The 14,048-nt window shown below is 24.8% G+C and overlaps 1 protein-coding gene and 1 pseudogene across 1 annotated transcript; both read left to right on the top strand.

Moving 5' to 3' along the window:
• The first annotated feature begins 575 nt into the window (after nt 1-575).
• LOC145962471 (uncharacterized) lies at nt 576-3,247 on the top strand. The gene is made up of 5 exons (XM_083083527.1): nt 576-848; nt 1,286-1,560; nt 1,748-1,900; nt 2,762-3,014; nt 3,146-3,247. Exons 1-5 carry the CDS (start codon nt 576-578, stop codon nt 3,245-3,247), a joined length of 1,056 nt encoding a protein of 351 aa, XP_082939653.1.
• A 153-nt stretch (nt 3,248-3,400) lies between these two features.
• On the top strand, nt 3,401-12,713 carry LOC145962470 (uncharacterized; annotated as a pseudogene).
• The last annotated feature ends 1,335 nt before the right edge of the window (nt 12,714-14,048 follow it).

Below are 14,048 nucleotides of genomic sequence, written 5' to 3'. Positions count from 1 at the left end.
TAAAGTCAATTTTATGTATAAAGTCAATATTTAATAATAAACGCTATCAAATTAACGAAAATCAACGATTAACGATTATGACTATTTCTTAAACATATATATATATACATAATATGTTTAAGAAATATATATATATATACTGTATTTAAAATATAATTATATTTAAAACATTATTATAATTGAAAACAAGCATTGATTAAAATAAACACTATTTTTTATTATTTGGCAACATTTTTTAATACATATCATAGCACTGTATAAAATAAAGAAAAAGATTAAGAACAGAATTTATATTTCTGTTATAAATATGTGTAATGAATATAATTTGTTTTACATATTCTATCTAAAAAGAAAGTATCATTCATTATCTGTGTTGTTTATGTATATATCGCATATAAACAGAGAGATATATCGCATATAAACAGATTAAATATAATTGTATATAAACAGGTCGATATGAATTCAATAACTATAAGTGCCTTAATTGAAATTATGAAGATCATAATCATATGATGAAGCTAGCGCAACCAACAATCTACAAAAAAGCGCAGTTCGAAATCGAAACGGTATACATGATGACTAAAAGCATCCGAACAGTTTTAACACCGCTTTTGATGATCAGTTATGCGTCCGGTTTAAGTATTATCGAATTTCCTGTAGGTTATCCGAGAATATGGTTCAGTCTCTTGTATATGCTGCTATTTTGGTCAATTTATTTCTTCTTATTTAATTCTACAGTATTATATTACTTTAATAATGAACACTATACTATCATCTACCAAATAGGCACTGGTCTAGATATTTTAATGACATTATTGTCAATTGTATTCGGAGTGTATCATGAAAAGGTATGTATGATAAAGAATCGTTAATTATTTGTATATTGATAATAAGCAATTTTGATTGTGTATATGACTATTTTTGATATCTAAAGTAGCTATAAAAGTTTTAAATAATACTTATCCGTTTAATTAAACAAATTATCACATAGGCACGCAATATTCTATGTATTATACTAATACTACAAATTATTGATAAAAATTTTTCTTCTTGACATATTTAATAATAATTTATTAATTTAATAATTTATTGCGTGTATATAAAATATAAGACAATGTATAAAATTAACATATACATCTTGTAATTCTTTTTTGAAAAAAATTATAGCTATTTCAGCTACATTAATAAGTTATATTATCAGATGTATAAGACTGATTATACATGAAATCATCAAACTAATTATAAATACTAATTATTCGTCCATCGCATTGTCTCTTTGTGACAGAAATTTAGAAATTGTTTGAAGAAGCTCGATATTGTCGATATTACATTGCGGAATGTCGGAACAACGACAGATTATCACAAGTTGTACAAAAAAACAACATGTCTAATCATAGGATGGCTTCTAATAGTTATAATAATGGCCTATGGAGAGTCATATTGGATGAGAAACGAGTTCAATTATGACGTTTTAACATCTACATATGTCATCTTTGTTATTGTAAATTATTGTTCTTATATTAACATGATCAATGACTTGATCATTGCAAGTATTTTTGGGTTGGTATATCTTTTAAGTATACGAAAATTATTTTAACATAATCATGTATAAATTCATAAAATTATACTGTAATGCATAAAAATAAAAGTGTTCCTTGAAATTATTTTATATATTAACATTCAAAATGTGGTAATAAATTTACATGTGTTTGTTATCTTATTTATTAATTTTCTTTTACATTTCTAGGTACATAGGATTAAAGTTTGATCAACTTAATCAACATCTTTTGGATTTAACAAGAGATAACAAACATGAAATAAAACGAGCTTGGAAAAATTCCACGCTGCAACATAGATATCCACAAACTTTAAGTAACGAATGGTTGATATGGATCGTAATGTAAGAAACTTAACGTAAATTCTATCAATCATAGACTACGTTTACACGGCTTCTAACTTCGATTTAATAACGCTGATGTTATAAGTCTTATTTAAAGTGAGTTGTGTTGATACGTTCAAGCTTATCCTATCCCCATCAAGCTAAAATAACTTAATAATTTTCGAGTGAAGTGAGTCCAAGAAATGATACCAATGAAGTGATATTAAATTTGCAAACAAGAGAGAGTTAAGATGTTTAATTTATCGGTTGGCATTATTGCCATGATAGTCATAGACTACGTTTACACGACTTGATTTACGCCGAAGTTCTAACATTGATGTTATAACTACTGACGTTAGATGCCGTGTAAACGCTCTTTTACGATGAAGTTATTACATCGATGTAGTAACTCAAAGACTACGTTTACACGACTTGATTTACGCGGAAGTTCTAACATTGATGTTATAACTACTGATGTTAGATGCCGTGTAAACACTTTTTTACGATGAAGTTATACATCGATGTAGTAACTCAAAGTCGTTTGGCGAAAAGGCTTAGCGTTATTAACATCGACGTAAAAAGGACGTGTAAACGGCCGCAGTGTAACGATGGCAATAATGCCAAACGATAAATTAAACATCTTAACTCTCTCTTGTTTGCAAATTTAATATCACTTCATTGGTATCATTTCTTGGACTCACTTCACTTGAAAGTTATTAAGTTATTTTAGCTTGGTGGGGATAGGATAAGCTTGAACGTATAAACACAACTCACTTTAAATAGGAATTATAACATCAGCGTTATTAAATCGAAGTTAGAAGCCGTGTAAACGTAGTCATAGTTATTTTGAACAGTAAAATTTAATATTGTGTTTGTCTGTAGACATCTTCATTCGGAATTACGTAAAATATCTCGAGAGGTAGACTCGATATTTGGAGCACAGATAACTTTCAAAATGGGATGTAATTTCTTTTGGTTAGCGCTCGATTTGCGTAGACTTTTCAGTGTGATACTTATCAATAATTATATCAAATCTAACAAAATATTATTTACTATTTTAATGCTAATCTGGCTTTGCCATAACATTTTGAAACTTTTCATCATTAATTATGTATGCGAAATAGTCTGCACTAAGGTATTAATTCTGCATTCAAATGTATTTATATGAATTTTCTTTCGACAAATATCTAATTATTAAATAATATCATATTTCATATATGATTTTTTTAAATTAAAAGAATCATTTAGATTTTATTTCGACTTCAGGCAAATGCAACGGGAAATTTAATAAACAAAATATCTTATTCTACTTCTAATATTGAAGTTCGGGAAAATGTAAGTTTTAATATTAACTTTATTCAATGTTAAAATAAACCGTGATTGAAATTTGAGAGAAAATAAAAATTTGTAAATATACATTAAAAATTTAATAAAGATTTTTTATATTAATATAGATATCACAGTTTCTATTGCAAATAACTCAAGCGCCAGTCAGATTCTATGGAATTGGACTTTTTCAATATGGCTACAAATTTCTTTATGGGGTACGTTGTAAAATATTTATTACTAGCATAATTATTTATTACGAATAATTAAATATATAATAAAATATACAATAATTATTTAAAAAGAGAAATTAATATTTTTTAGTTCATTTCATCAATTACGACCGTTGTAGTGTTATTGATACAGGCATGCATAAGTAAGCAAACATTTTAAAAATGATGACTAATAAATTATAATAATACAATGTTGTGTATGAATGATTTCAAGAAGTGTTGACAAAAGTAATATTTAGAATGTAATATATAAAATAATTTCTCCTAAATATTTTTAAGAAATCTGAATATTTTCTTATACTGAAAAAATTTGTTTTAATATTGCAAAAAGATATTAGGTTTGTTCTTTTTAGCTGAACTGGTTGCACTAGTTCAGAAAGTGTACACTGAAACGTTCTTTTTAGTAGAAGTGACGTCAGATACTGCTGTTCTTTTTAGCAGTGCAATGCTATTCAGTGCAACAGTGCACTGCACTGCCCTAGGTCTTGAGGTTTGTTCTTTTTAGCTGAACTAGTGCTGCACTGGGACTGCACTAGAACCAGCGAGTTCACAGAAAATTCTGCCAGTGCACAAGCACAATGAGGAATAAAAAGAACGGTTTAGTGCAGTACTAATATGGCACATCAAAATATGAGAAACATAAATGTCCTATAAATAACAGAATTCCGATGAAGAGAGACTTATTTGTAATAAAATTTATTTTATTACAAATTTGTAGAAAAATTAATTGTAGATAAATTAACTTTAAATTTATTAATTATAATTAAAAATTTATTTCAAATTTTTTTTTAATTTTTAAAATTTTTCTATTAATTAATAATTGTTTTTATCTATATTCTTTATATTAATGTTATTTACATGACTATTATGTCTTCTTTTTCGCAATTAATGCGTTATTAATTATATCTTAAACTGCTGTTTGTGTTTAAAGGTTTGTTCTTTTTAGCTGAACTGGCTGCACTAGTTCAGAAAGTGTACACTGAAACATTCTTTTTAGCAGAAGTGACGTCAGATACTGCTGTTCTTTTTAGCAGTGCAGTGCTGTTCAGTGCAACAGTTCATTGCACTGCCTGCCCTAGGTCTTGAGGTAGTGCAGCGGTGCAGTTCAATATGGCGATTTATTTAAACACAAACAGCAGTTTAAGATATAATTAATAACGCATTAATTGCGAAAAAGAAGACATAATAGTCATGTAAATAACATTAATATAAAGAATATAGATAAAAACAATTATTAATTAATAGAAAAATTTTAAAAATTAAAAAAAAATTTGAAATAAATTTTTCATTATAATTAATAAATTTAAAGTTAATTTATCTACAATTAATTTTTCTACAAATAAATTCTCAAAATAAATTTTATTACAAATAAGTCTCTCTTCATTGGATAATTCTGTTATTTATAGGACATTTATGTTTCTCATATTTTGATGTGCCATGTTAGTACTGCATTAAACCGTTCTTTTTATTCCTCATTGTGCTTGTGCACTGGCAGAATTTTCTGTGAACACGCTGGTTCTAGTGCAGTCCCAGTGCAGCACTAGTTCAGCTAAAAAGAACAAACCTTAAATAAATCGCCATATTGAACTGCATCGCTTCACTACCTCAAGACCTAGGGCAGGCAGTGCAATGAACTGTTGCACTGAACAGCACTGCACTGCTAAAAAGAATAACAGTATCTGACGTCACTTCTGCTAAAAGGAACGTTTCAATGTACACTTTCTGAAGTGCAGCCAGTTCAGCTAAAAAGAACAAACCTTTGAGGTAACTGCAGCGGTGCAATAGCGGTTCAATATGGCGATTTATTTAAACACAAACAGCAGTTTAAGGTATAATTAATAACGCATTAATTGCGAAAAAGAAGACATAATAGTCATGTAAATAACATTAATATAAAGAATATAGATAAAAACAATTATTAATTAATAGAAAAATTTTAAAAATTAAAAAAAAAGTTTGAAATAAATTTTTAATTATAATTAATAAACTTAAAGTTAATTTTTCTACAAATTTGTAATAAAATAAATTTTATTACAAATAAGTCTCTCTTCATCGGATAATTCTATTATTTATAGAACATTTATGTTTCTCATATTTTGATGTGCGATGTTAGTATTGCACTAAACCGTTCTTTTTATTCCTCATTGTGCTTGTGCACTGGCAGAATTTTCTGTGAACTCGCTAGTTCTAGTGCAGTCCCAGTGCAGCACTAGTTCAGCTAAAAAGAACAAACCTATTGTGTAATAAAAGATAAATTACACATGTACACACGCCATATATGTATATACACTCATACACATCTTTTTCTAGTTTTTTCTTAAAATTATTTTTATAAAAAAAATCTTAAAATGTTCCATATATTTTATTAAGAGATACAACTTTTCTCATACTATGATGAAAAGTATCTTATATACATTCCCTATATTCATTATCCTATCATTAATTTTTCAATTAATATTATTTATTATTATAATATTATTATAATGTCGCTATTTAATATTATCTTTAAGTACATGTAATGGTAATATATAATGCAAATTCTTGTATTAAGAAATAAAAATGAGAAATTTCAATAAATGTCCGTAAATAATCCACTTTATTATTAAACATATATATATATATATATATATATATATATATATATATTTACATATACACCTTCTAAAACATTATTACACGTTAACAACTAATTGGTTATTGGTTAAAATATATATTGATTAAAATAGACATTATCATTTTTTATTTAGCAACATTTTTCTATATGTATCATAGTATTGCATAAAGAGATAAAACATAAAGAGATAAAAAAAAAATATATTAAGAACAATATTTATATTTCTTTTATAAATATGCATACAATTATGTTTTTACATATTCTATCTAAAAAGAAGACACATCATTATCCGAATTGTTTAAATATATCGCATATAAAACAGATCGATTATATTTCAATAACTGTAAGTGTCCTAATTGAAATTATAAAGATCATAATCATATGATGAAGCTAGCACAACCAATCCGCAAATGAAATGCAGTTCGAAATCGAAACAGTATACATGATGACTAAAAGCATTCGAACAGTTTTAACACCGCTCTTGATAATCAGTTATGTGTCCGGTTTAAGTATTATCGAATTTCCTGTAGGATGTCCAAGAATATGGTTTAGTTTCTTGTATATGCTGCTATTTTGGCCAATTTATTTTTTCTTATTTAAATCTATACTAATATCTTACTTTAATAATGAACATTATAATATCGAATATCATATATGCCTTGGATTAGACATTTTGATAACATTATTGTCAATTGTATTCGGAGTTTATCATGATAAGGTATGTATGATAAAGCATTGTTAATTAATCGTATCTAATAATGAGCAATTTTGATTATATACTTAACCATTTTAAATGTCTAACGTAGCTACACAAGTGTTAGATAATATTTATCAGTTTAGCAAAAACAAATTGTCATAAAGAAATGTAATGTTTCATCTATTATAAAAAATAATTCAATGCAAATTGTTAATAAATTTTTTTATATGATATATTTAATAATAATTTATTAATATAATAATTATTATATCAATGTAAAAAATATATATATATATATATATATAAATAAAGTATAAGAAAATATATAAAATTAATTAACATCCTTTTCAATTCTTTTTTAAAAAATAGCTATTGACTACATTAACTAGATAAGCTATATTATTAATTACATAAGATCCGCCATACATAAAATTATTAAATTAATTGTAAATATTAATTGTCCACCACATTGTCTGTTTGTAACAGAAATTTAGAAATTGTTTGAAGAAACTCGATATTATCGATAGTACATTGCGAAATGTTGGAACAATAACAGATTATCACAAGCTATACAAAAAAACAATGTGTCTCATCACAGGATGGTTCCTATTGGTTATAATATTGACTTATGGAGTGGGATATTGGATAAGAAACGAGTTCAACTATGATATTTTAACATCTATGTATGCTCTCTTTGTGCGAAATTATTGTTCTTATATTAATATGATCAATGACTTGATCATTGCAAGTATTTTTGGGTTGGTATATCATTTTAAGTATATGAAAATTATCCGATCATAGACATATTATTATGTCTATGAATCTGATACAATCATGTGTAAATTCATAAAACTAAATTGTATTGCATAAAAATATAAACTTTCTTTGAAATTTTTTACTATATTAATATTCCAAATAATAATAAATTTGTATTTGTTACCTTACTTATAAGTTTTTTTTTACATTTCTAGATACATAGGATTAAAGTTTGATCAAGTTAATCAACATCTTTTGAATTTAACAACAGATAAAGAATATGAAATAAAGCAAGCTTGGGAAAATTCTTTTCACCAACATAGAGTTCCACAAGCTTTAAGCAATGAATGGTTGATATGGATAATGATGTAAGAAAGTTAACGTAATTGTATCAATTGTATTGAGCAGTAAAATTTAATATTGTGTTTGTAGACATCTTCATTCGGAATTACGTAAAATATCTCGAGAAGTAGATTCGATATTTGGAGCACAGATGACTTTCAAAATGGGATGTAATTTTTTTTGGCTAGCGCTTGATTTGCGTCAACTTTTTAATGCAATACTCATTGACAATTATATCAAATCTAATAAAACACTATACACTGTTGTAGCATTATTTTTGCTTTGTCATAACATTTTGAAACTCTACTTCATTAATTATGTATGCGAAACGGTTAATACCAAGGTATTTTGCATTCAGACTCAAACGTTTAATTCTTTTTCAACAATTATCTAATTATTAGATAATATGAAATTTTACATAGGTTTCTCCTGAATTTAAAGAATTATTCAAATTTTATTTTGCATATTCCGATTTAAGGCGAATGCGACAGGAAATTTAATAAACAAAATACCGTATTCTACGTATGATATTGATGTTCGAGAAATTGTAAGTTTTAATATATACAAGATTATTAACATAAATTATGATTTACTTAAATATATAGTTTATCCCATAATATAAAATAATAAATATTTTATATAAAGTTTGCGCAAAAATGAAAGATAGTAAATATATACATTAAAAGTAATTTAATATATTAATATAGATATCACAGCTTTTGTTGCAAATAACTCAAGCGCCAGTCAGATTCTATGGAATTGGACTTTTCCAGTATGGCTACAAATTTCTTTATGGGGTATGTTGTTCATAGAGTTTGTAAAATGTTTATTACGAGCGTAATTATTTATCACAAACAACTAAATATACAATAATTATTTAAAAAATGGAATATCTTTCAGTTCATCTCGTCGATTACGACCATTGTAGTTTTATTAACACAGGCGTGCATAAATAAGCAAACATTAAAAAGAAATGACGATTAACATTGCAATAATGCAATGTTATGTGATTAACTTCAAGAAGCGTTGGCAAGTAATACTTAGAATGTAATATATATAATACATACACAAAAAAAATTTGTTTTAAACACTTTAAATAAAAGTCTATATTCTGGAGCTAAAAATGTATTTTAATAATGTATTTTAATAATGTTGCAAAAAGATGTTTATATTAAAAACTAAACTCCTGCATATATACACATACACTCACACACATATGCAGGCGCACGTATATAAATACAGATCTTTTTCTAATTTCTCCTTAATAAGAAAAAATTATTTTTATATAAAATCTCAAAATTCCATATACTTTACCAAGAGATACAATATTTTTTGTCACATTGTGATGAAAAGTATTTTATAAATATTTCTTATATATTCATGTTATTTTATCATTATGTTTTTAATTAATGTTATTAATAATGGACGCTATGTCGTTGTTTAATAATATTTTTAAGTACATATGTAATAATAGTAATATCTAATACAAATTCTCATGGACATATAATAATTGATATGTAATATAAATTCATTTAAGTATGTAATATTTACCATATACTGTACTAAGTTGAAATGTTTGCTATCTCTTTATAGAGATTATTGCAAGATATATAAAAATAAACTAAAACTTTTTACTTCATTTTTATATATATTTTTATGCTTTATTTGTTATTTCATAAAAATCTATTACTTATCTTATTAAGAATGATAAACATCATTCTTTCCATAAAATCAATTTTTATATAAAATCAGTATTTAATGGAACAATGAACACGACAATAATAAACAACTTACTAACCAGCATTCTTTAAACGAAAAACACTTTACGATCATTTCTTATATATATATATATATATATATATATATATATATATACATACATACATACATACATATACATGTACTGTTTTTAAAATATTATACATTTGAAACATTATTATAATTGAAAACAGATATTGATTAAAATGGACACTTTTTTATTATTATATTTGGGAACATTTTTCAATATATATTATATCACTATATAAAGAGATATAAAATAAAGAAAAAGATTAAGAATGGTACTTTCATACTTTTGTTATGAATACATAATGAATATATAATTTGTTTTAACATATTCTAAAATCTATTTAAAAAAAAACATCATTCATTATCCTTTTGGTTTGTATATGTCGCATATAAACAGATTATATAGAAAATATAAATTATATAGAAACAGATCGATGAGAGTTTAATAACTATAAGTGCCTTAATTGAAATTACGAAGATCATAATCATTTGGTGAAGCTAGCGCAACCAACAGTCTACAAATGAAATGCAGTTCGAAATCGAAACAGTATACACAATGTTTAAAAGTATTCGAACAGTTTTAACACCGCTCCTGATAATTAATTACGTATCTGGTTTAATTATTATCGAATTTCCTGTCGGTTGTCGAAGAGTATAGTTTAGTTTCCTATATATGCTGCTATTTTGGTCACTTTATTTTTTCTTATTTAAATCTATAACAATATCTCACTTTAGTAATGAACATTATAATGCCGAACATCATATATGCATTGGATTAGACATTTTGATAACATTATTGTCAATTGTATTCGGAGTGTATCATGATAAGGTACGTATGATAAGGCATTGTTAATTAATTGCATATAATGAGTAATTTTGATTATATACGTGATTATTTTTGATATCTAACGTAGCTACAAAAGTTTTAAGTAATATTTATCAGTTTAGCAAAACAAATTGTTATAAATGTAATATTTCATGTATTAAAAATTAAATCGAGATTGGCACATAAGAGCCACAGCGCGATATAGTTGAAGCGCAGGAAAGAAACAACACTCCCTTCTTTTTTATTGTTGGTTTATTTATAATAAAAAGCAATAATAATTTCGCTTTTTATTAATATAATTTTGATCTTAAAATAAATCAACAATAAAAAAGAAGGAAGTTGTATTGTTTCTTCCTTGTGCTCCAACTACCGCGCTGTAGCTCTTCTCTGTGCCAATCTCGATTTAATTTTTAATTATTTGAGCCTAATACCAAATTATTTCATGTATTATAATAATTCAATACAAATTATAAATAAAAATTTCCTTTTGCGATATATTTAATAATAATTTATTAATATAATAATTATTACATCAGAATAAGTAAAGTATAAGAAGATATATAAATTGACATTTTTTACAATTCTTTTTCGAAAAATAACTATTAACTACATTAGATGAGCTACATTATTAATTATATAAAATCCGCCACACATAAAATTATCAAATTAATTGTAAATATTAATTATTTGTCCACCACATTGTCTCTTTGTGACAGAAATTTAGAAATTGTTTAAAGAAGCTCGATATTGTCGATAGTACGTTACGGAATATCGGAACAACGACAAATTATTACAAGTTGTACAAAATAACAACACATCTTATCATAGGATGGTTTCTATTGACTATAATAATGACATATTTAATGACAAATTGGATGAGAAATGAATTTAACTATGATATTTTAACAACTATGTATGCCATATTTGTGCAAAATTATTGTTTTTTTATTAACGCATTTAATGACTTGATTATTATAAATACGTTTGGGTTGGTATATCTTTTTAAGTATACGAAAATTATTCTGACATAATCATGTGTAAATTTATAAAACTGTATTGTAATGCATAAAAATATAAACTTTCTTTAAAATTTTTTAATATATCGAAATATTAATATTTAAGTTGAAAACAAATTTATATATATTTATTACATTACATCTATTAATTTTCTTTTACATTTCTAGGTACATAGGATTAAAGTTTGATCAAGTTAACCAACATCTTTTGGATTTAACAAGAGATAACAAACATGAAATAAAACGAGTTTGGAAAAATTCCACGCTCCAACATAGATATCCACAAACTTTAAGTAACGAATGGTTGATATGGATCGTAATGTAAGAAACTTAACGTAAATTCTATTAATCACAGTTATTTTGAGCAATAAAATATAATACTGTGTTTGTCTGTAGGCATCTTTATTTGGAATTACGTAAAATATCTTGTGACATAGATTCGATATTTGGAGCACAAATGACTTTCAAAATGGGATGTAATTTTTTTTGGTTAGCTTTCGATCTGCGTAGACTTTTCAGTGTGATACTTATCAATAATTATATTAAATCTAATAAAACACTATTTACTGTTATAATGCTGGTCTGGCTTTGCCATAACATTTTGAAACTTTTCATCATTAATTATGCGAAATAGTCTGCACTAAGGTTAATTCTGCATTCAAATGTATTTATATAAATTTTCTTTCGACAATTATCTAATCATTAAGTAATATCAAATTTTACATATGACTTTTTTTTTAATTAAAAGAATTATTCAAATTTCATTTCGACTTTAGGCAAATGCAACGGGAAATTTAATAAGCAAAGTATGTTATTCTACTTCTAATATTGAATTTCGGGAAAATGTAAGTTTTAATATTAATTTATTCAATATTGTTAAAATAAATCATGATTTAAATTTAAGAAGAAATAAATATTTGTAAATATATACATTAAAAGTTTATTAAAAGTTTTTTATATTAATATAGATATCACAGCTTCTATTGCAAATAACTCAAGCGCCAGTCAGATTTTATGGAATTGGACTTTTTCAGTATGGCTACAAATTTCTTTATGGGGTACGTTGTAAAATGTTATTTATGAATGCAATTATTTATCATAAATAATTAAATATACAATAATTATTTAAAGAGAGATAATAATATTTTTCAGTTTACCTCATCAATTACGACCGTTGTTGTGTTATTAATACAGGCATGCATAAATATGCAAACATTTAAAAAAAATGATGATTAATAGGTTGTAATAATACAATGTTGTATAAATGATTTCAAGAAGCGTTGACACAAGTAATAGTTAGAATGTAATATATAAAACATTTTCTTTTAAATATTTTTAAGAAATCTGAATATTATGTGGAACTGGAAAAATTTGTTTTAATGTTGCAAAAAGATATTGTGTGATAAAAGATAAATTACACATGTACACATGCCATACACACACACACACACACACACACACACACACACACACACACACACACATACATTTTTCTAGTTTTCTCTTAAAATTATTTTTATAAAAGTTTTAAAATTTTCCATATATTTTATCAAGAGATATAACTTATCTCATACTATGATGAAAAGTATCTTATATACATTTCCCATATTCATTATCCTATCAGTAATTTTTCAATTAATATTATTTATTAATATTATTAAGATGTCGATGTATTTAATAATATTTTTAAGTACATGTAATGGTAATATATAATGGTCATATATAATGCAAATTCTTGCATTAAGAAACAAAAATGAGAAATTTCAATAAATGTCAATAAATAATCAACATTATTAATAAACATTATATTATTATGTAATATACAATTACAAATAGTTGAATCAATAAATATTAAAAAAAGTACAGTTTCCTTATTTTTACAGTTTATCACGTCTGTTAGGACTGTCGTAGTTATATTAACACAGATTGATAAAAATATGTTAAATAAATTGTAAATAATATAATGCACATAAAAACCTAACTGGACATTGATCTATAATAATTGATATGCAATACAAATTTGTTTAAATAGATGATATTTATTGTATATTGTACTAAATTGAAATATTTGCCATTTCTTTAAGAAACATTGCAAATAAAAATCACAACTTTTTACTTTATATTTATATCAGATATAATTTTACATTATTCATTGTCATAAAAATTATTCTTTGTATAAAATTAATTTTATGTATAAAGTCAATATTTAGAATAATCATATAATATCAACAAAAAGAAAAGCACCGATTTACGATTATAAGTATATATGTGTGTGTGTGTGTGTGTGTATATACACATCTTCTAAAACATTATTACACGTTAAAAACAAATTGTTTATTGATTAAAATACATATTGATTAAAATAGACACCATCATTTTTTATTTAGTAATATTTTTCAATATATATCATAGTATTGTATAAAAAGAAAAAGTATATTAAGAACAATATTTTCTGTTATGAATATCTAATAAATATAATTATGTTTTTACATATTCTAAAAACACATCATTATCTGTTATTGTTAAATATATCGCATATAAAATAGATCGATTATATTTCAATAACTGTAA

Source organism: Camponotus vicinus, unplaced genomic scaffold (assembly GCF_025532165.1).
Source record: "Camponotus vicinus isolate PSW18456_S1 unplaced genomic scaffold, iyCamVici1.0 SCAF_12, whole genome shotgun sequence".
NCBI classification, from domain to species: Eukaryota; Metazoa; Arthropoda; class Insecta; order Hymenoptera; family Formicidae; genus Camponotus; species Camponotus vicinus.
The sequence above is the reverse complement of the archived record's forward strand: the minus strand, read 5'-3'. Positions and strand labels throughout refer to the sequence as shown.

What these genes read in the sequence shown, in the direction of transcription:
- LOC145962471 (XM_083083527.1), top strand. Translation starts at nt 576, where the DNA reads ATGACTAAAAGCATCCGAACAGTTTTAACACCGCTTTTGATGATCAGT. An exon ending in TCGGAGTGTATCATGAAAAG is followed by an intron (nt 849 to 1,285) that starts GTATGTATGATA and finishes TCTTTGTGACAG; the next exon opens with AAATTTAGAAATTGTTTGAA. An exon ending in GCGAAATAGTCTGCACTAAG is followed by an intron (nt 3,015 to 3,145) that starts GTATTAATTCTG and finishes TTTCGACTTCAG; the next exon opens with GCAAATGCAACGGGAAATTT.